The 20145-nt window shown below is 39.8% G+C and overlaps 3 protein-coding genes across 5 annotated transcripts in view; 2 read left to right on the forward strand and 1 right to left on the reverse strand.

Moving 5' to 3' along the window:
• itpr2 (inositol 1,4,5-trisphosphate receptor, type 2) overlaps nt 1-2181 on the forward strand; it is a 58091-nt gene extending 55910 nt beyond the window's left edge. For all 3 annotated transcript variants that reach the window (XM_042411051.1, XM_042411052.1, XM_042411053.1), the window contains one exon: nt 753-2181. In XM_042411051.1, the coding sequence (XP_042266985.1) occupies nt 753-833 (81 nt within the window). In that variant the 3' untranslated portion in view covers nt 834-2181. The remainder of the gene's footprint in view (nt 1-752) is intronic.
• A 5385-nt stretch (nt 2182-7566) lies between these two features.
• sspn (sarcospan (Kras oncogene-associated gene)) lies at nt 7567-13790 on the reverse strand. Its single transcript, XM_042410508.1, has 3 exons — nt 13305-13790; nt 11445-11531; nt 7567-9708 (listed from the first exon to the last, which is right to left on the reverse strand). The coding sequence occupies exons 1-3, from the start codon at nt 13779-13781 to the stop codon at nt 9349-9351; spliced, it is 924 nt and encodes a 307-aa protein (XP_042266442.1). The 5' UTR covers nt 13782-13790; the 3' UTR covers nt 7567-9348.
• A 1292-nt stretch (nt 13791-15082) lies between these two features.
• On the forward strand, nt 15083-18022 carry bhlhe41 (basic helix-loop-helix family, member e41). Its single transcript, XM_042412092.1, has 5 exons — nt 15083-15498; nt 15593-15659; nt 15801-15908; nt 16018-16129; nt 16490-18022. The coding sequence occupies exons 1-5, from the start codon at nt 15437-15439 to the stop codon at nt 17431-17433; spliced, it is 1293 nt and encodes a 430-aa protein (XP_042268026.1). The 5' UTR covers nt 15083-15436; the 3' UTR covers nt 17434-18022.
• The last annotated feature ends 2123 nt before the right edge of the window (nt 18023-20145 follow it).

Consider the following 20145-nt stretch of genomic DNA (forward strand, 5'->3'; position numbering starts at 1 on the left):
ATTCTGCACAGTTTACAGTTTCCTGTAATCTGCATGTACACTTCATGGTTTACAGAGCCAGTGGCCTTCACATATGACGTCAGTGCTGAAACCATTGCAAATCTGATGGTTGTGAGAAATCAGGCGCTTCTGATTCATGAAATCCCCCCCCCCACACACACACTTATACAACATCCAACATGCAGGTCACACTTCTGCACAATAACACGCCCACACGTGATGGTGTCCTCTAAAGTTTCCAGGGGACATTTTGGTTTCCAGTCATAACAGCGGTGCTGAACAAAGCAATTTGCATACAACTATGGAGAGGATTTATCTCTTTTATAACGTCTCAGTCAAATGTTGAAACGGAAATTTAAAATTAATACTAAGCCGTCACAGAATAATTGTTTGCAGAGTTTGAAATGAGTAATTCAAAAAGTCTGGTTGTGCCATTCAGTATTTTTAACGTGCATCAGCTAATCCAGATTCATTTCTTAAAGTAATGAGCCGAAGATTCATTTTGTTTCGTCTAAATAAATTTACTTGCTCTTTGAGTAGAAATTTACAAAGTCATTTTACCTACACTCCAAGTTCAAATACATAAATGTTCCCCTCTGGAATGCAGTAATTATGTGTGAACATAGTGGGAACATTTTGTTTTGCATAATAAAGTGCCCACTAGAACAGTAATAGCAGTAATACACGTTTGCATATCATGTGTTTGCTAGATGTAAAGCTTGGTGTTTTTTTTCTCTCTGTCTCCTCCACAGATGACGGAGCAGAGGAAGAACAAGCAGAGGCTTGGATTCTTGGGTCCTCCTCAGCCAAACCATCACATCCCAGCTCACTGAAGGGCTCAAGGCTCAAACAGGACACAATGACCGGCCTCTCAGCTGCAGGCTCGCAGTATAAACCAGATAGAAATGCAGACACACATAAACTCCAACCTTGAGAACAATATATGTACTTAGATGTACACCTACAATTACTAATGTCAAATTGCAAGAGGCCAGCAACTGCTGACACATCATTTTTGACATAGTGCCTTTTTTATGACACAAACATTGCCTTATGGGATACAAACTGTATCTTATGTGCTCATTCAGTCATTAGGAGCACACGTTACAGGCTGTCTGTACACACTCTGGTATGCAGAGGGACTCGTCTCTGTGAATGATTGGCTAGGCATGGCACACATCTGCCAGTGTAGTGTTAGTGTGCCAGACCGAGGTCGAGGGAAATGTTAAGGTAAGGTTAATGGTTAAGTGCTGTCAAGTCTGTGGACGGCCTTCTCTTTACCGTCATTTCTCGACTGGCTCATTGCTGATGTGTCAGTGAGCGGACAAAACCGCCCGCACAGAGATCAGTGATTGGCTGTGAACTGAGAAGTAAGGGGAGTTTGTGGTTTTTTCTCTGATTGGTCTCCAGGGGAAGAGTGTGTCCACTAACATCAAGTATTCTCCCCTTAACCTTTTAGATTTCTATTTGAATTGCTAAAAAAATGTGCTCTTCATAACTGGAATATTATTTTAGCATTTTGGAAAAGGAATCATGCTGCCTCACTCATTAAGTTTTATCAACAGTACATTGCAATAGCTGAAAGTGCACTTTTAAAAAAAAAAAAAAAAAAAAGGGAAAAAAGTTAGGCCTGTAACCTGGAGACATTAGTTAGTTTTGGGTATCATTTTTGCATGCTTTTTATTCTGTTTAGAAATGCATTCACTGCACCATTTCAGTTGCCTTCTTACAGATTTCTACAGAGTATATAAGTAACAGAAATGTGAATAGAAATAATGATTACATGTGCAGAACTTACTTGAAAATTCTTTTATGTCTAAATCTAATATTGGTACATAATGTAGTACTGACTGGAGATGGTATGCTTACAGTTCTTTGTTACAATATGAACATCCTCATTTCCATAGAGATGTCAGTTAATAAGGTAATATTTACTGTATTTGCTCTTATCTTCATCTTCTACTGTTTCTTAAACTGTTTTTGTGTAAATCATTTTCACTAGTCTCTCTTGGACTGCAATGGATACGTCTGAACTTGTGTTTTTAAATTTGCACATACTAATGGCAAATTATGAGTGCATGCACCTGATGGAAACTGTATTTTGACACTTTTTGTTTAAACAAAGTGTATAGAAAAATGTCTTTTATGTGGTCAGATGTTATAATAAATTTGTAACGAGTGGTTTTGGAGTGGTTTTTAGTCTACAGCTTGTTTCAGTCCCTTGTTGTTGTTGTTGGGGATGACTGAGTACTCCCTCACACTCACCCTGACCCCCTACCCAACCACCCACCCACACAGAGTGTTAACTCACACTCAGACTTGTCCATGAAGGGAGCAAAGGACCTAGAAAAAGTCAGGATCATGTTTCGGCTCATGCAGCACGGTTAGTCATCTAATATTAAAAGCAGAGTTCACAGATACATTGTGCATGCTGTCACTGCACTGCTTTTGTTTAGCTCATCTTGATATTTCATTGCAGCTAATTAATACTGTGGCTGATATGATGCACAGAGAATCTGGACCAGACGCTGGAATTTAACCTTTGTTCTCACATCAGCTCACCTCATGAGAGTTTAATACTCTTTAAAATTGAATGAAGTAATTAAATTACAGATTAGACTAGCAGATGTCAAATGTAATCATCTGAAGTTACTGTATTGAGTACTTCTGTCTGTTCAAAAGGTAGTTTTTTTCCTTTTCCAAGCCATATTTTTATTTGTGAAATAATGAAATTCCTTTGCAGGTATAAAACATTGGTTATATTGAGGACTGTCATCCGCATATCCATCCACATTGTTGGTAATTTAGCACTACTGGAAATGGATTATTCAAAGCTGTGGCTGGTTGATTATCTGCATGTTTATGCTTGTGTAACATATTTGAGATGATAAACAAATCACAAAAGGCCTCAACTGGTCTTTTATCCCGTCCTGTCATTTACCCTCTACAGAGAAGCCCATCCTTCTTGGCTCCAGTCCGCTGTTTACGCTGGCAGGCCTGCATTTGCTCCTGCTGCCTGTGACAGCCATTAAAATTAGCTCACGCAGTGCCATAATGGTGAGCAGCTGTCACTGCGTAGACAAGAAGGCTAAAGTGCAGCATTACTGGAATGTATTGGACTCAGAGATGGAGGGGAGGGTAGATGATAATACCAGGACCATCATTACTGTCTGGCAAAGTCTTCTTGCCATCGTGTGATACCAAACAAACATCTACTGCTCTGATCTGTATCAAGATTTATGTTTTGACCAGGGAGAGAAAGCATTTAACTTTGGCGTCTAGTTACCAAAGAACTTTTTAAATAACTTGGAAAAATCAGCTTAGGATAATACACAAGAGGGTCTATCACATTACATCCTCTCAGAACACACTGAACCTTTTTAACGCACGTGAGCAGTGTATCGTTTACTTTATGCACACTACCTGGATCACAGTCATTTTTGAATCTCTTTGCAAGCCACAGTTTAAAGTCACGTGCTTAGCTGGTGTGTATTTAATAGTGAGAGTGAGAAAACACCCAGAGAAAGTCAATAAATACAAGGCAACATCCCAAACTCTGTGGCTGGAAGCAGCAGTTTGTCCAGTGGGAGTGAAGCAGACGTTTTGACTTTTAAATGGACTGTTTCAGACCAAACTGACATCTCTCAATGATAAATTTAAACTATAAATTCAAATTAAACTAAATATTTAAATAGATATCAACAATATATACTCCAGATAGACATTATTAGCTGCACAATTAAAATATTGGATCAGAGTTCAGCCTGTTGTTTTCAAGTTTCTGTGAAAGTTGTTGTGATTTGTGTCAATACACATATTGATCTTCTTTCTTCTGTCTCCTCTAAAGACTCACAGCAGTGTCAGTGGCCACCAGAATCAGATATCATTCAGTGTTTTTGCCCTGAAAGATCAATTGACCACACAGAAAGTTGTTACTGAGCAGCGAGGAGCAGGGCGGAAGGTCCCTCCTTGCTGTCATTTTTTATAAATAAACATGCCCCCATGATGACTGGCATGTGACTTCCTGTGTCTGGCTGCGAAATTGAGCCTTTGTAGTCACATGATGAATCGACACCATAACACAAAACACATGGAAAAACACTTGCCTGCCATCCATCACACGTAGCTGCAGTACATAGGCTGTGATATTATATGTGAAATGCATCATTAAACAGAATTCATAAATCACCTCCACAATATTTCAGCTCTTTGAACCCACATTTAGTATCTGCTCAAAACAACATAACTGGAGATGTTGACATTGCTGTAAAACATGACACTTGTTATTGATTTCGACACTAATTTTGCAAACTGTTCTTCGACAGAGCTCCATCATCACTCAAAAAAAACAAACTGTGATGACGTTTCAGATATTTGAAAAAGTTAAATAATAATGTGATTTAGGACATTTTCAGAAATGTATTAGCACGAAAGGTGATCTCAGAGGGAACCGATCAGTTAATGGCTGTGAGCAATCACAGTTAACAGTGTAAATTAACAGTTATGATTACAGTAAATCACAACCAGGCTCTTCATTTATTTATTTATTTATTTATTTATTTATTAAAAAACAGCATGGTAAACATATAGAAAGAACATAACAGATAAAGCCAGGGGATCAGAACACTGACAGCACTCATAAATCAGCTCAAATCTTAAAAAAGATGGTTTATAATTGGAAAACTTAGATTTATGAATATGTGATTTTGCACAAAATAAAATCAAATTGATGATATAGTATTAATTTGCTTTAGTAAAAGTGACAGAGACTATTTCTCTTTGAAATAAAGCACATATATCCCTGTTATTATTGCTCTTTTTAGAGGAGAAACAGATCCGACCAAAACTAGTAACAACAGGATCCAATCAGTTCAGATGCTGCTGTGTTTCTAAGAAGCATTACGACACCAGAAGGGATTCATCAAAAACTAAAACATCTTCCCTTGATGTTATAGGAATACCATTCTTGAATATAACATTAATGCACCACTAGAATTAAGGAGCTGATTAACCAGATAAATTCCACGGACAAACCGGTTTCTCAAGAATAATGATTTTATGTTTATATAATGTGTCTCTATTGTTCCAGATGTGGTATCTCTGGGGGGGGGGGGGGGGGGGGGGGGGTATTATGTTTATAAATTAAATACCAGGAAAGGAGCATTTGTTTGTTAGAATTTGAGAATTTTTATGGGGCTGCAAGTTTTGAGAACAAATAACTGGGAATAAAATTCCAAATTGAAATCAGGTTTCTAAGAAACTGTTTAATCCAATGTATCTTGAAAATATTGTTAAGGGTGGAGAAAGTTCGGAAGAAAGAAAGTTCAGGACACCATGTTCATGGGAGTTCATTAAGACTGATTTTCTAACATTATGTATTCTGTTTCTCCACACAAAATTATAAAGCATGTAATCACTGGCCACAGAGGTCTGTTTGTTCACATCTAGAGATAAGGCTGCATAAGTAAGTCAGGACATGCCCTCTGTCTTTGTCAGCAAAATTCTTCTTCTAAGAGATAAAGCTCTTTGAAGCCATGAATGTATTTTTTTTTCTGCACCTTTCCTATGATGGGGTTGAAATTCAAAGAGCATCCAGTGTCTTTGTTTTTGTTAATAACAATTCCAAAGTAAGTGACTGAATCTTTCACAGGAAATGTTAGAAATAGAGGGAACAGCTCACACTTACTGATGTTTAAACAGAGCCCAGAGGCACAAGAAAATGTCTTAATTGTATCAATGGTGACTGAAACCTGTGAAGCATCCTTTAAAAATAAAGTGGTATCATCAGCCAGCTGACTAATAATGATCTTATTTTCAACTATTGTGATACCTTTCAAGGGGCTGAGCTTAATGAAGTCAGACAGTAGTTGAGCACAAATCAGGAACAAGCATGGCAATACAGGACGGCCTTGTGTGACTCCACAATTTAAGTCAAATCTAGGAGAGATGCTGGCATACATTTTAAATGGACAATTTGCATTCTTACACATCATCTTGATAGCTGTGCAAAAGTAAGAATTAAAACCAAAGATCTCCAAGGCCTAAAATATAAAGTTGTGTTTGACTGTGTCAAATGCCTTGCAGAGATTTAGAAACAAAATAAAATCATAGTCAGCATAGTCAATAAGGTCTAGCATAAGCCTGATGTCATTAGATATATGTCTATGTCTCATAAAACCAATCTGGGTTTCATCAGTAATGGTCCAAAACAGCTTTTATTCTTTTGGCAAAAATTGGAGAGAGGATTTTGTGATCAGTATTAAGAAGGCATATTGGCCGCCATTTGTCAATCCAAAGTGGATCTTTCCTAGGCTTAAAAGTCCTTGAGATTAAGTGAGAGGAAGAGTTTGATTTTGCGTTCTATAAACACACCATGGAGGAAGAAGGCTAGTTGATCTGCAAAAGCAATGTAAAATATTAAGCCGTCAACCCCTGGAGATTTATTGAGTTTTAGGTGATGAATTGCAATCAGGACTTCACCTGAAGTTACTGGGCTATCACAAAAATCTTTGCGGTCATTCTTAATTGACTTTGTTTCGGTGAGATATCCTAAAAAATGGTTAGCTGCTACCTCATTATACTGTGACTCATACATTTTTTTTAGAAAATGTGGGACAGTAATTAACTATCTTATGGGGATCATCAGTAATAACTCCACTGACATTGAGTTTTTGAATAGAATTGGCTTCCTAATGGGAAGAAATAGGCAGTTTTGCTCCTCTTCCTCCAACTATTTTCTCCTTGACCTCACAAAAGCTTTCTCCACTCTCATTCTGTATATTTCATTCAATTAATTTTGTTGTAAAATTAAATCCTGTGTGTCATTTTCTGATAGATTTTCAGACATAATTTGAGTGAGAGCAGTTATTCTAGTAATTACCTTTGTTTCTTCAATTTTCTTAGATTTAGACAAAAAGGACTCTCTTAAATATTTTCTCATCTCAAATTTTAAAAATGCCCAATTTCTGAAAAAGCAATTAAAGCTTTGTTCCAGAAACAATGTTTGGACCTTATTCATCACTAAATCATGTTTTAAAACAGAATTATTATGTTGAGCCTCTAAATGTATGATTAGTGTTCGATCTAAAAGAGACTTGGAGTGACACAGCTCTGTGGCCTGTTAGTGGAGTCATTATTATATTAACAGTAATGTTATTCCCATCTAAACAATCAGAAACTAACCAATAATCTATGCATGACATAGTGCATGCTTTATTATTCAATGTATAAAGTTAAACATTAGATATGTTTTATCCATATATCTACCAAATGGGACTTTTACATGAATGCCATCAGATTAGAAGCTGAAGAATTGTTTGCACTTGGAGGCCACTTATCTAAAGAACCATCTAAAGCAATCTTGAAGTCACCAAACACAAATAGTACATTTGGGTACTTGGATAACCATCACAACCATGTTCAAACAGACACAACGTTGCCTTCCTGATGTCACAGATTAGTCATACATTTGGATTCAGGCTTTACTTTGAGAACTGTTGTTGATATGAATGACAGATTCTGGTACAATGTGCGTTTTACCATAAATTTTGATGGAAATGCTGGACGCATGTTTAGGTACAGTTTATTGCGTTTGAGCATGTCTTGGAGGATGCAAAGATAGAGATGCTCTCTTTGTGCTCAGCTTTCAATCTTTACTACGACTAATAATGCAATTAGTTGCAGAAGCAAATCCATTCATTTGAATATGACTGACGTTCTGGGTCTGATTTGGCTGCTTCTCTGTATATGTATGGTGACAAAACAAGAAAAAGAAAACTGCACATGACTGACACAAAGATGTGTATTTGTAACCACAAACAATATGACAGTCATGAAAGAGGAAATGCACTTATTTGCATCTCTATCCAGATGAAACGCTCAGTTCCTAATCAAGACGTGTACGACTTCTGTGAAAAATAAGTCATATTTATAATCCCCCAGTCAGTCAACCTTTTTTCCATCATTGACAAAGTAGATGTAACACTGCACACTTGTTACATCCTCCCTCTGGGTACATGTGCCACTTAATTTGCAACGGAAATTACCTAACATTCACCATTCTCTGCTCAGCATGTTTACTGTAGGTGACTGCTGTGAAGAGTAAGAATAAAATTAAACTTAAACTCTTTATAAGGTTGGGCAAGTCAAGCTTGTTTTTAAAATGCAAACCAAAAATAAATGTGGTTGTTTTGTGGCTTTCCTCCATCCTGCAAACAGACTGAGATGATTTGAATGCCACAGTCCAGCTGCCTGTCTGAGTCCCCCTTTCCTCACCCCAGCCCGTTCTCCCTCCCTTTTGTGGCGGCAGTAGTTTGACTCCTACAGGCTGTTTGAGTCATGCTGGCTAGTGGCCTGGCATCCACCTTCGCAAGCCACAGCCCAGCTCTGAGCCCCAGTCTGGATCCAGACTTATGTCTGCCTGGGTTGTGTGTCTGCTGTCAGGATCAGTTTTTGGTGCATGTAACTGGACTTTTTGAAGTATTACAGGGTTTAAAATACTTTACTCTTGTTTTTCATCAAGGACTTTACACAAAATATTCACGAATCTGCATAAGATTTAAGAGTAGCAAATGACACAAAGCAGGTTATTCATGGAAATAATTCACCCGATTGCTTTTTTAAATGTTTGTTTGTATAACAGCAGACAGCTGCAAAGAATATATAGTTAAAAACTTCAAAATAATGTGATTTCCTGGTTGTAAAACAATAAACTAATAAAGTGTGTGCTATTTTTTCATGTAATTCAGATTAAAGGGGATCTTGCACTGACATTGTAGCCTCAGTATGTGATCTTTTTTACTGTGAGAAAAGCAGTTTTCCAAAACATAAAGCAGTACCATTTAACATTTGCAAGCCGTAATTTGACAACACAGTGATTCAGTGTGCCTCCTAAAGCATCACTGCAGCAAAAGATCATGATTATTAAATCTCAGTAACTCAAACTAAAGGGGATTTTGCGAGACCTAGAGTTTTGGAGTTTATGTTGTTTTCAATATTATGCTTATAAATTGTCTTGTGTTACAATTGTATATAAGCTGCATAGGAGCAAATGTTAAGATTGTTTGAACATTGTGAAACATTAATATGTGGTAATGTTTTTCAAAAACAGATCAGTTGTTTTTTCCTCTTCATCTATTTATATTATGGATTTTCATAACAGTGGCAACTGGAAGTATAAAGTTACATAATATACAAAATTCGTACAAAAAGCCATTATAATACAACCACCACAAAAAAACAAATATGAACCGACATAAAAGAAAACACACATAGGCGCACACCAAAAAGGCAAATGTCCCTGTCCTTAACAGTGTCATTTCTTCATCCTGACCTGCCATGGTCATGACATTAAACCTTCTGCCACTGCTGGAAGGAGGGAGATCCAATCTGCAGACCAGCGAAGAAGACTTGGTAGCGGTCTTTCCATAGGATGAAGGCACCGACGGCACAGACGAGTGCTTGTACCAGGTTCAGCACAATCTGGAGCAGGAAGTAGAGTGTGAGCGTCCCATTGATCACCTCACAGTCACTGACTCCCTCGTAGGTGAAGGTGCGAGCTATCGGGTCCTCTGGCTCCAGCTTGCACTCGCAGTCTTCTCCCACCTGCTCACAGGTGAAGCTATTGGCTTGTGAGTAGTGGTGTCCAGCAAACGCCATAACCAGCACTGAAATGACCAGGCCAATTGCACACAGGACAAAGTACAGGAGCTGTGGAGGGCAGAGAAGTGTGAGGTCGTGCACTTTCACCTTTCAAGGAAAGCTTTTTTTTTCTATCTTCCACTCAGTGTGTTTTGTACTCTAGAAATCTGGCTCCTGCTGTAGTCTGTTGTCTCATGATTAACCCAGAGAGCCAAAACTGTAGCTTAGAAACAGACATGCTGGCTCTGTGCCTATAGCAAGTTCATTTCAAAGAGATTACCCACAATACTACAGGCCAAGGTCTGACCCTCAGAGTAGGAGCCCAGCTCTTAACACAGAGCAGACGCCGCACATGTAAGACTGGCCTGCAGCTACAGCCGCAGCGCTTCCCACCTTAAGTCCTGTGCGAGTGTGTTGTGTCTAAAAATACAGCTGTAAAATGTGACAGAGGCTCTGTGTTGTTTATGCAATTGCACAATCTCAATAACGCTAAACCTTCATCTTAATCCATCGCTTATATAACAGGAGCCCTCATTCACTGGTGTGTTCGCTCGCAGTTACATGCTGCTTATGGAATTATGCAAGTGATGAGCACTGCTTGATTTGAAATGGCATTTATGTTAATTTTGGAACAGCTGTGAAATCTGGAGTGTGGTTGGTGACAGGGAGGTGTATGTACAGCAAGTACATCAACAAGTGCTTCCGTGGACATCATGTGCCCGATTTAGCAGGTAGAAACTGAGAGGAGTCAACATTCAATTGTTGTTTACAGTCCATGTGGTATCCTGGAATACCTTTTAGTGTGAGAATGTAAACTCACACTTGAGAAAGTGAGCGTCTGGACATAAAATATACAGATTTGAAAGGGTTATCAGAGAGCCAAGACCCTCTTCTGACAACATAGCAACACTTCACTTGAGAAATGTCTCCAGCTACAGCACATTCTCTACTCACTCGACTTGTTACTCGCCTTATGCCAAGGGCAACTGAAATAAATAAATGAGCTGTCTGTAAAGCCAGAAATTCTTAAGCGAAAAGTGAATATGGTTAAGCCAGACGTTTACTGAGCTCTTTGAATAAATGATATTAATAAATGAAGGCACATTTGTTTTGAGGGCCAAATAAAGAGACACAGAGTGCTAACTGCAGCTGTTCTGGCACACACAATATTAATTGTTTTAAAAGATGTTCACTGCAATTGTGCTTCCTTGACAAACTCTAAATACTTAGACTATCTAATATCTGCTATATAAACTTTGTATATTTAGATGTATTGAGATAATTCCTGTTTTTGGTGATTCACAGAGTCTGGTGGTAAAACTATACAGTACAAATACACTTGAAATGGGCTTTTTTTATCTCGCCTTTCTTCAAATACCATTTTGCAAATTAGCCGCACCTCTTCATGCAAAATATTAGCAAAGTGTATTGAAACACTCTCTTAACATCATATGTGCATATTTGAAAACTGGTATGCACACATGAGAAAAAAAAGGGTGCTGCTTCAATGATCTGCTTCTCAGTAGCAAACAATGGTGGACTGATTTTAATTGCCTTGAAATTCCAACTGCATATATTGTCTGGCTAATTAAGCTAAACGATAGAGTCATATTAATGAATGCGCTCATCCACTCAGAGGAATCCCTGCAGAGCTCTTTTTGCTGCAGTTCCCTAAGAACAAATGGGATTGTTATTCGTGTTATTAGTTTATTAGAGAGCCTGATTTGGGTCCGTACATGGCATGACAGACTGTCAATCACAAATAACTTCTATAAAACATCATATCAGGGTGCGTATAGACTCACCTTAACAAAGAATTGCATAGATGACCTCTCATCAGGGAGGTAGTGGAGAAAGTACAGGACAAAGCCAACGATGGCGACCAAACACAGCTGCAACAATACACAGAAAAATGATTGGCATAGTTTGGTAAGATTCACTCATATTGGACTATTTCTCAATAGAATATTTGTTTTGTGGGCTTTCATTACCACAAAGAATGTACTCAACTCATGCATTCCTGACTTGATGCATCCATGATATTATTTCAATAGACTGTATTATGTTTATATTATACAGTATGAGATATATAGTATGTTTGCTGTGCTATTGAGAATCTTGGTCTAGAAAATCTTTGTGTCCAGTTTTTCAGGGGTGTCTGTTAATATTGCATGATTCAGCAGTAAGCCGTCATCTGATTACATTACTCTCTCTCTCTCTCTCTCTCTTTCTCTCTCTCTCTCTCTCTCACACACACACACACACACACACACACAGACACACTCACACTCTATCTCCTCAGTGCAATTGGAGTCTTGTGACTAACGTGCAGCATCTTATTTAAATGTTTTTCCCAGGTTCTTAAGCATTCAGGATTTTCTGGAAAGTTCTTGATGACCTCAGTGTTTTTCACTCGGCTGAATCTCGTGAGGATCTAACTCGGGATGTTGGTGTCCAGGGATGTTTTTGAGAGCAGATGGCATCTGTGATAGATAGGACCCAAACAGGAACAACATGTTTTTTTTTTCCTCACTCCAAAACGTGACTTTGAATTTGATTCTGAACTATGATGATAAATACAATTCATCTTTTTGTTTCTTTTCATTTTGTCACAAAACAGACAAACATGTATCTTAATTTTCTTTGGATGAACAGATTAAAATGTTAACATAATCAAACTGGTTCCTAAAAAAAAAAAAGTGCTTTTCACATGTAATGTAATCTGACAACTGTCGACACACTTACATTTCACTTGCTTTCATCACATTTTAAATTCAGTTGGCATTTAAACTGTTATTTCTTACTCTTTAAATTAAATTACAACTGCTTTCATTTCTTACACTTCATCTCACACTTCAACTACTTTCACTGCTTACGTGTCAACAGACTTCAGTTGTTTTCTTGGAGAGACATTTCAGCTTGTTTCACCTCTTACTCTTCAACTCTTAATTTAACTTCTTTGAGTGCTTACGTGCAAACCAACGACTCAACTTCCTACAATTCCACGTGCTTTCAGTGGTTAGAGTTCAACTGATTTGGACTGCTTTCACCTCCAACACTTCAAGTGACACATCAGCTCCTTTTAGTGCTCGAACCTTAACTGACCTCATGTTACTCAGCTACTTTAAGTGCATGAAGTTAAACTGCAAACATTATCTCACATGGAAAAGACATTTAAGACACATTTTCTTTAATTTCTTGTGATTTAGCCTTTACTCAACTATTATTTTAATGTCAGTTTTGAAATTACACGTGTAATTAAAATATACACCTATCCTTCAAAATGAAACTTTTAATGAGGTAGCTGCATGTATGGTGTATTTACATGAGTGTGTCTTGATAAGGCAGATGGTGGGATGACAGATGATGAGGTGTGAGCAAGCATGCATGTCACGGTTGTAAACAAGAGCAAGTTGCTTAGATGCTACTTAGGCGTTCAAAGGTCAAGTTGGAGTACAGCACGGCTTGTCTCATTCGCCCAGATGTTCAGGATTTAGTGGACATACAACCAAAAGAGCAGACGGTGCAAACAGGCTTCATGTGTTGCAGTTAGGCAGTTACACACTGAGGGATATAGCTGAGGGTCATGCACAAGTATCAGAAATGGGAGACTGAAGTTCCATGCAAATATGAGAATGATGTTAGAGCGTAAGGATGGAGCTTACAATGATCCCAGCCCAGTGTGGCGTCTCCCTGGCCAGGAGCGAGGGGCTGATGGCCATCATAAGGAAGGCCACGGCTGTGACAGCCACCCCCAACAGCAGCTGGAGCGTGGCGACGAGCAAAGGGAAGCGAAAGAATCTGCACTTATGGCCGTCCGTTGGCGCTGGGCTTTCATCTCTCTTCTTCTTGCCCTCCATGTCTGAGGAACCTTTCTGCCCCTGCCTCATTTTTCCTCTTGTCTTCAAACTCTTTCCCCTCTCTGTACTTACGACTTTTACTGTACTGTTTTGGGTGGCTGAGCCTGCCTGCCTGCCGTCTGCCTCTCTCCCCCTCTTTTCCCCTCCCTGCTGAGGCCTCCTCTCACCATAAAACCCAACTCGGCAGCTATTTGGAAACAGAGAAGGCTCTGAACTAATATGGAAAACATTTGGACTGGATTCCTTAAGCAGCTCCAGTGCCACATATAGAGCAGGCAGCATACTGTGGAGGAAAAGGAAGAGGAGGGAAGGGGGGCAGGAAGACACAAAGGGGGATTTCAACAGACGACTGCGAGATGATTTCACTTGTAGTCACATTTAAGAGAAGAAAGGGAAAGTACAGAGGCAGAGCAGCAGGTATGAGTTAATGAAAAGCCAGCGCAGAAGAGGTCACACTTCATTTGAGAGCGGGAGTGATTGGATCGTTCTTTGTCAGCACTGTTACACAAGAGAGCCATATGCTGCCAGCCAGAAAATGTCACATGACTTACAGGAAGAAGTAATGTGATCATAAGGCATGTGAGAGCATTACAGGGGCTCAGATTTTAATGTTTTTGAACACTTTAATGTTCATAAGAAGGGAACAGGTGTCACTGACAATCAGCTTAAGTTTATGGAGTCATTTATACAACTTTTGTAATTTGTAATAACACATATTTTTGTGGAAAGCGCTTACTTACATTATGACTACTAAAAACAGTATAGTCTCCAAAAACAATTAATTACTTTTTGGGAAATGTGATCTTATTAAAAAATTATATTAATTGTTTTAGGAGATCAGACAAATCAAAAAGTCAAAGTCACAAAACTTCCATTTGTAATTATCCCGCCAATCACTGTCACATTATTATCATTATTATTATTGTTATTATTATTATTGTTATTAGCCTATTATTATTATTTTATCAAAACACCCAGATGAAGGTGGGAGAGCTGCACTCATGCTGAGATTAATAAAGAACCGCGATGCACGTGTTCGAGCACACAGCTGGGCCGGTGCCATGGTTACTGACAACGCAGCTTTAGACGACTGGAGATGTGTGAGTAGGTTACCCTGTCGGTCCTGCCCCGGGCAACAACACAGAGTGACTGGCTCGCGTGAACGCGCACGCGTGCACACGCGCACACCTTCAGTATTCAAAAGGGGTCCTCCCCGTGTTTACGCTGTATATTTACATTAACATATATGATTTCACTAAGGATTAGCAGGGGCGTTATTTGGTTATAGAGACATTGGGAAGTTGCCAGATTTGACTTTAAACTAAAGCCCCCACCTGCCCCCCCTCACCCCCAACCCCCCTCACCCCCACCCCCATACCCCCCCTGTAGTCTATAGCAAGAACAAACTGCACCTTTAAAAGTGACAGAGGAGCGTTTGGGGTTCCTTCTAAACTGTCCAGGATAGTTTGGTTATTTCTGTCTCATAATGTATCATAATAAATCATACAGATGAGATGCAAAGTTTAGGAGGCAAATGATGTTAGATGAATGATGCTCCTGTTTCTTTTCACGCCTGCTACATTGTGCGCAGGCATCACGTTTCATCAACCAGGTCAAACTGGTTAACACTACTTCGCTATAGGAGCGCCGACGATATAACACAGAGAAGGTCTAATTACCGGACTTTGTGCTGGTGCAGACTACACGTGAGTCGGAAGCTGTTCCCTACCGGAGGCGCGCGTGCGCTCTCACCACAGCACCGACGGCTTTGCAAAGTGGCAGCTCAGGGAACTATAGACATCAGTCTGAAGCGCAGCTCCACTGGAGGACACGCACTGTGCATCATCTCCCTCAGCCAGCCGTGCCTGTGTGGCTCGTGGAATAAACAAACATTCCCCGAAGAAGCTCAGGAGCGAATAACCAGCAGCAGAGAAGTGATGGATGAAAGAATACCGCATTTACAGGACAGGCAGTTTATGGAGCACGCAGATTTCTTGGGGTGAGTGTCGCTTTTGGCAAACTCTGTCAAACTCTGTCTTATGAGCTGTTATGACAACCTGGTGTTTAATCGGACACTTTCCCTTTTACTTTAGGGTGGACTACCCCTCTCTCTACATGTGCAAATCCAAAAGAGGAATCAAACGAGAAGATGGTGGGAAGGTGCGGACTAATAAAGAATTCCTAATACTTTGTGTATTCACAAAACTTAATTCATATATACACTACTGTAACTTTTTTTTTTTTTTTTTAATAAACATATTTCTGTTCTGATGCAATAAACGCCTCTATTTCTGTCAGCAGGACGCATACAAGTTACCCCACCGGTTGATAGAGAAGAAGAGAAGAGACCGAATCAACGAATGTATTGGCCAGCTGAAGGATTTGTTACCCGAACATCTGAAGCTATCGGTAAGATCACGACATAACAAAAGTTTTTATGCGCTCAGCGAACATGTTTTTTTTTACAGGACAGAGATCTCGCAAATAGCCAACTGAACCTTTTTGTTTTTCTCCATAGACGCTCGGGCATTTGGAGAAAGCGGTTGTCCTGGAGTTAACATTGAAGCATTTAAACGCACTGACTGCTGTCACCGAGCAGCAGCACCAAAAGATTATTGCTTTGCAGAATGGTAAGATGAGCAAACATTAACAAGTTTAATATTAGTAAGATCAGGTTGCAGTTTTAAGCAGGTCAGATCAAATATCCTTAAAGGTGATAATTCCAGTTGTGAAACTGTGTGCTTACGATATGGAATATAATAAATGGTATTATGGATAATACGCAGAATTATAACGAGAGTGCACTTTGAGAATACCACATTCTTGTTTGACAAATGTACATGTTACAAGCGGATCTGTTAGTCTGTTTTAGTATGCAGACATGCAAGCGTGCTGTTTACACCTGCCCACCATATATTGTCATTAGCCTATGATGTGCTGCACCTTACAGAGTAACGCTCTGTTAATCTTTGAACTGCAATGTTTCGCAGGGGACCGGTCGATGAAATCTTCCATTCATGCAGATCTGGACGCGTTCCACTCTGGGTTCCAGGCCTGTGCCAAAGAGGTCCTGCAGTACCTGAGCCAATTTGAGAACTGGACGACACGAGAGCAGAGGTGCGCGCAGCTCATCAACCACCTTCACAAGGTGCTGGCGCAGTTCCAGCCCGGCGCGCTGCCGCTCCAGCACCAGCTACCCACCGGGGACGCACAGGATGGGCAGAAAACCGACAGCCAAGCCAACTGTGTCCCGGTCATCCAGAGGACCCAAGGCGGGGAGCTTAACGAGAATGACACAGACACGGACAGTGGATACGGGGGCGAGGCTGAAAAGAGCGATGGCAAAGAGAAAGAATGTGAGCGCAATACGACGCAGGGACCCAAGGCAGTGAAGATCAAGCAGGAGTTTGGAGATGAACGCGCTGCCAAAAAACCAAAGATGAACTGGTCGGGGAACGGGTTAGGGGGCGCGGACCCCACCAGGCCTGATGTGGCGCTTATGAACTCTCTGATGGGAATAACCAGTGTGGGACAGCAGACACCCATTTGCATGCCTTTCTACTTCATCAACCCCTCAGCCGCAGCGTCTTATATGCCTTTTTTCGATAAGAGCAACATTGAAAAGTACATGTACCCAGCTGCGGCCGCTCTTGCATCCCCTTTCCCCTGGTTATACCCCGCACACGCGTCAGCAGCGGCGGCCGCGGCTGCAGCTGCCGCTTTCCCCGGTTTGTCTGCGCACTTTGGAGCCTCTGCTCAGCCCAAGGACTCCCTCTCTCCAGACAGCGACGGGTCACGCGAGGCTGAGACAGGCTCACCTGAGGAGCGCGAGGAAAGTCCCGCGAGTGACGACGGTAACGATGACGTAGCTGACATGTCCCAGGAGGGCAAGAATAGTCCACACAATCAGTTCTCTGCTTGTCCAACGAGCTAACGTGTCTGTGTTACCTTTCCGTGCATTCTGCTGAGGAGTTTATGTATTTTTTTTTTTTTTTAAATTAGGCTAGTTTTAAAACGAGGTTTCACAGAAGAGTTTCTCATGTATAATAACATCTTGGCGAAACGGGGCAGTTGTGACGGCGTGTGCCTTTTGCACTTATGCTAGATTAATCAATCTGAATGATTATCGACAATGATTGACACTAATACACGGCTGTGTTGTGCTGGAGATAGTTTTTTATCCTCTTTGATAAAATATTTTCAAACGGCAGCATTGGTGCCAAAACTTTGAGTACTACAACAGTGCGCAATATCCCAATCAGCGAGTCTCTCTGGATGTATGAAGCTGCAACTGACCTCTGCCAAGGTTATTAACAGCTTGGCTGACTCTGACTGTAAATATTATTACCTGGAAGATTCATTACTATGTAGATGTGCACTAAATGGGCCTATAAAAGAAGTGCTCCTGGGAGTGTACACCTACAGTACCTCATCCCCAACTTTGACTGGGGTAAGCTTATTGGGAGGCACATTAACCTACTGTCCCTCCTGAGAGGAAATAAATTGTACCCCCCACCCCTACCCCCCACCCCCCTCCCAAACACTCATCTCCATCAATACCACCAAATAAGAAAATCTATCAGTTCAACAATCACACATTTTATAAAAATGAAATCATGGGAGAGGGGTTACGCCTGATTTCCCTCAACTCATGTTTTACAGATCTGAGTTTACTCTGGTTTCCTTTACTTGTTTGTTCTTGTGAGGAAAGAAAATAGAAACAATTATTTAAATAATTCAGAATGATGGGGAAAAAAAAGAAGCCCTTCATTCACAAAAGGGGCTGCTTGACCAGCATATTGTACGTCCCCTGAATGAAACATTTCTGCACAGAGATGCCATGACCTCCTGTCCTGTACCTCCAGGAAACATTGTAGGATAGCACCTTATAGATCTTTGATATTGAATGTACCTGTATTTTCCCAGCTGTTAAAGTTTGTATGTAGGATGATCTTTACTCTTTGAGATGTAAAGTGCACTTTTTCTGCTTTTACTTCCCCCTGCCCCCCCAACAATCACCTAATCAATTTGAAAGTCAATCACTGTAGTTCTCTTTGAACCTTTCTTATTGTGTTTTCTTGAAATAAAAAAATATGATTTCAACTCACAAGAGAGAGCAGAGATACCAGATGCTTTGTGATGATTTCATGCAGTAAAGTGATGATAAAGTAATTTGCCCGATTTAACAAATCACTGCTCATTTATAGCTCTTTCAAGGTAAAATGATTCAGATCATAATCAGCTTTCAAAGCCCCGCACCCCACTGCACACCAGACTATCCTTGATTCTGTTATATGCTATCATTATGTAAAACCTCGCTTTTCAAATATTTGACAAAGGTGGGAAAGAAGCTGTGGTCATGTGACCATCAGTTGAGATTAATTCCTGCAAGTGTAGTGTTGTTTAGCTTCTTCTTTTTCTTTTTTTTTTTAAAGTGTCACACGTGACTGAATAAACAGATGATTTTCATTGTATTTTGCATACATGACATTGCTTTTGTAGTTCTCTTCAGCTGGTTTTTTGCCTCAAATCTGTTATCAACTGTTATATAAAGTGGCATGTGTGTCTGTAAATAGTTTTTGTGAATATACCATAAAGTATACATGTCTATGTCAATGTTGTAGAAGTCTATGGATTTTTTTTTTTTAAAGATTTAACTGAGCAACTGTTGCACACTTCGTTAATGCTTTACACATATGCTGTTCTAAATTATTGCTGATGAGTTGTAAAATAAATATCAAAACTAAACCCTGCAGCTTTCTTCTTATTCAACACAAACCCTGTACTGGTTCACAGTCTCTAATGTAATCAAATGCAGTCAGTCAGGATGAGTAAAATTGTGTAAAATTGCACAAAACAGACAATTCAAAGCATTTTATTTCTAATAGCATTCATAGATGATAAAGAATACTGGAAATCCAGTAGATGAAATACTGTATATTGTTACTAATACTCTACATATTATTATATTACTCTAATCAGCTGACAGGTCACAGCGGAGGAATGTACAGTAAGCCAAGGCTTTAAACAAATGTCATGTGATAAAAGGATGATGGAGTGAGATTACCCTCAGTCTCTGCAGGCTGATGAAAAACAAGGGGCCTCCTCCCAACTTGTCAGAAGCTTAGAGCAGGATCTAACCCGGTCTTTGTTGTTGCCATTTGATGGCTTATTGTAATATCATTTGAATCTTTATGAATAATTACATCACTCTTGATGATCCAGTGCCTGATTTGATGTTTTTCTGGTGATCTTGGCAACACAGACGTCTGATTAGTGCTAATTTATAGGTTTCAGGGTATGTTGCCTTAAGGTGCAGCTCCATTTTCAGTCTTCTATACTTAAGCTTTCTCAGCGTCAAATTACAGTAAGGTATACATTGAAAGTTTAAACAAATGTATTTTTCGCCTTATATGACCAGATATAACATCTTGTTAGTATCTTGCGTCAGTCATTCTTTAAGATAAATATGCATTTATGCTGACAACATCTTTTATTATTTCATTCTTCTGTGGGAAAAAATGTGCTTCTTTTCCAGCCATGTTGCGCCAATGCTTCCACCATTACTAAGCAAATGTCTCCATCTACTGGCCAAAAGCTTGAAAGACATTTAGTGCACATGACTGAACAACACATTACAAATTCC

This window comes from Thunnus maccoyii, chromosome 5 (genome assembly GCF_910596095.1).
Source record: "Thunnus maccoyii chromosome 5, fThuMac1.1, whole genome shotgun sequence".
Classification (NCBI taxonomy): domain Eukaryota; kingdom Metazoa; phylum Chordata; class Actinopteri; order Scombriformes; family Scombridae; genus Thunnus; species Thunnus maccoyii.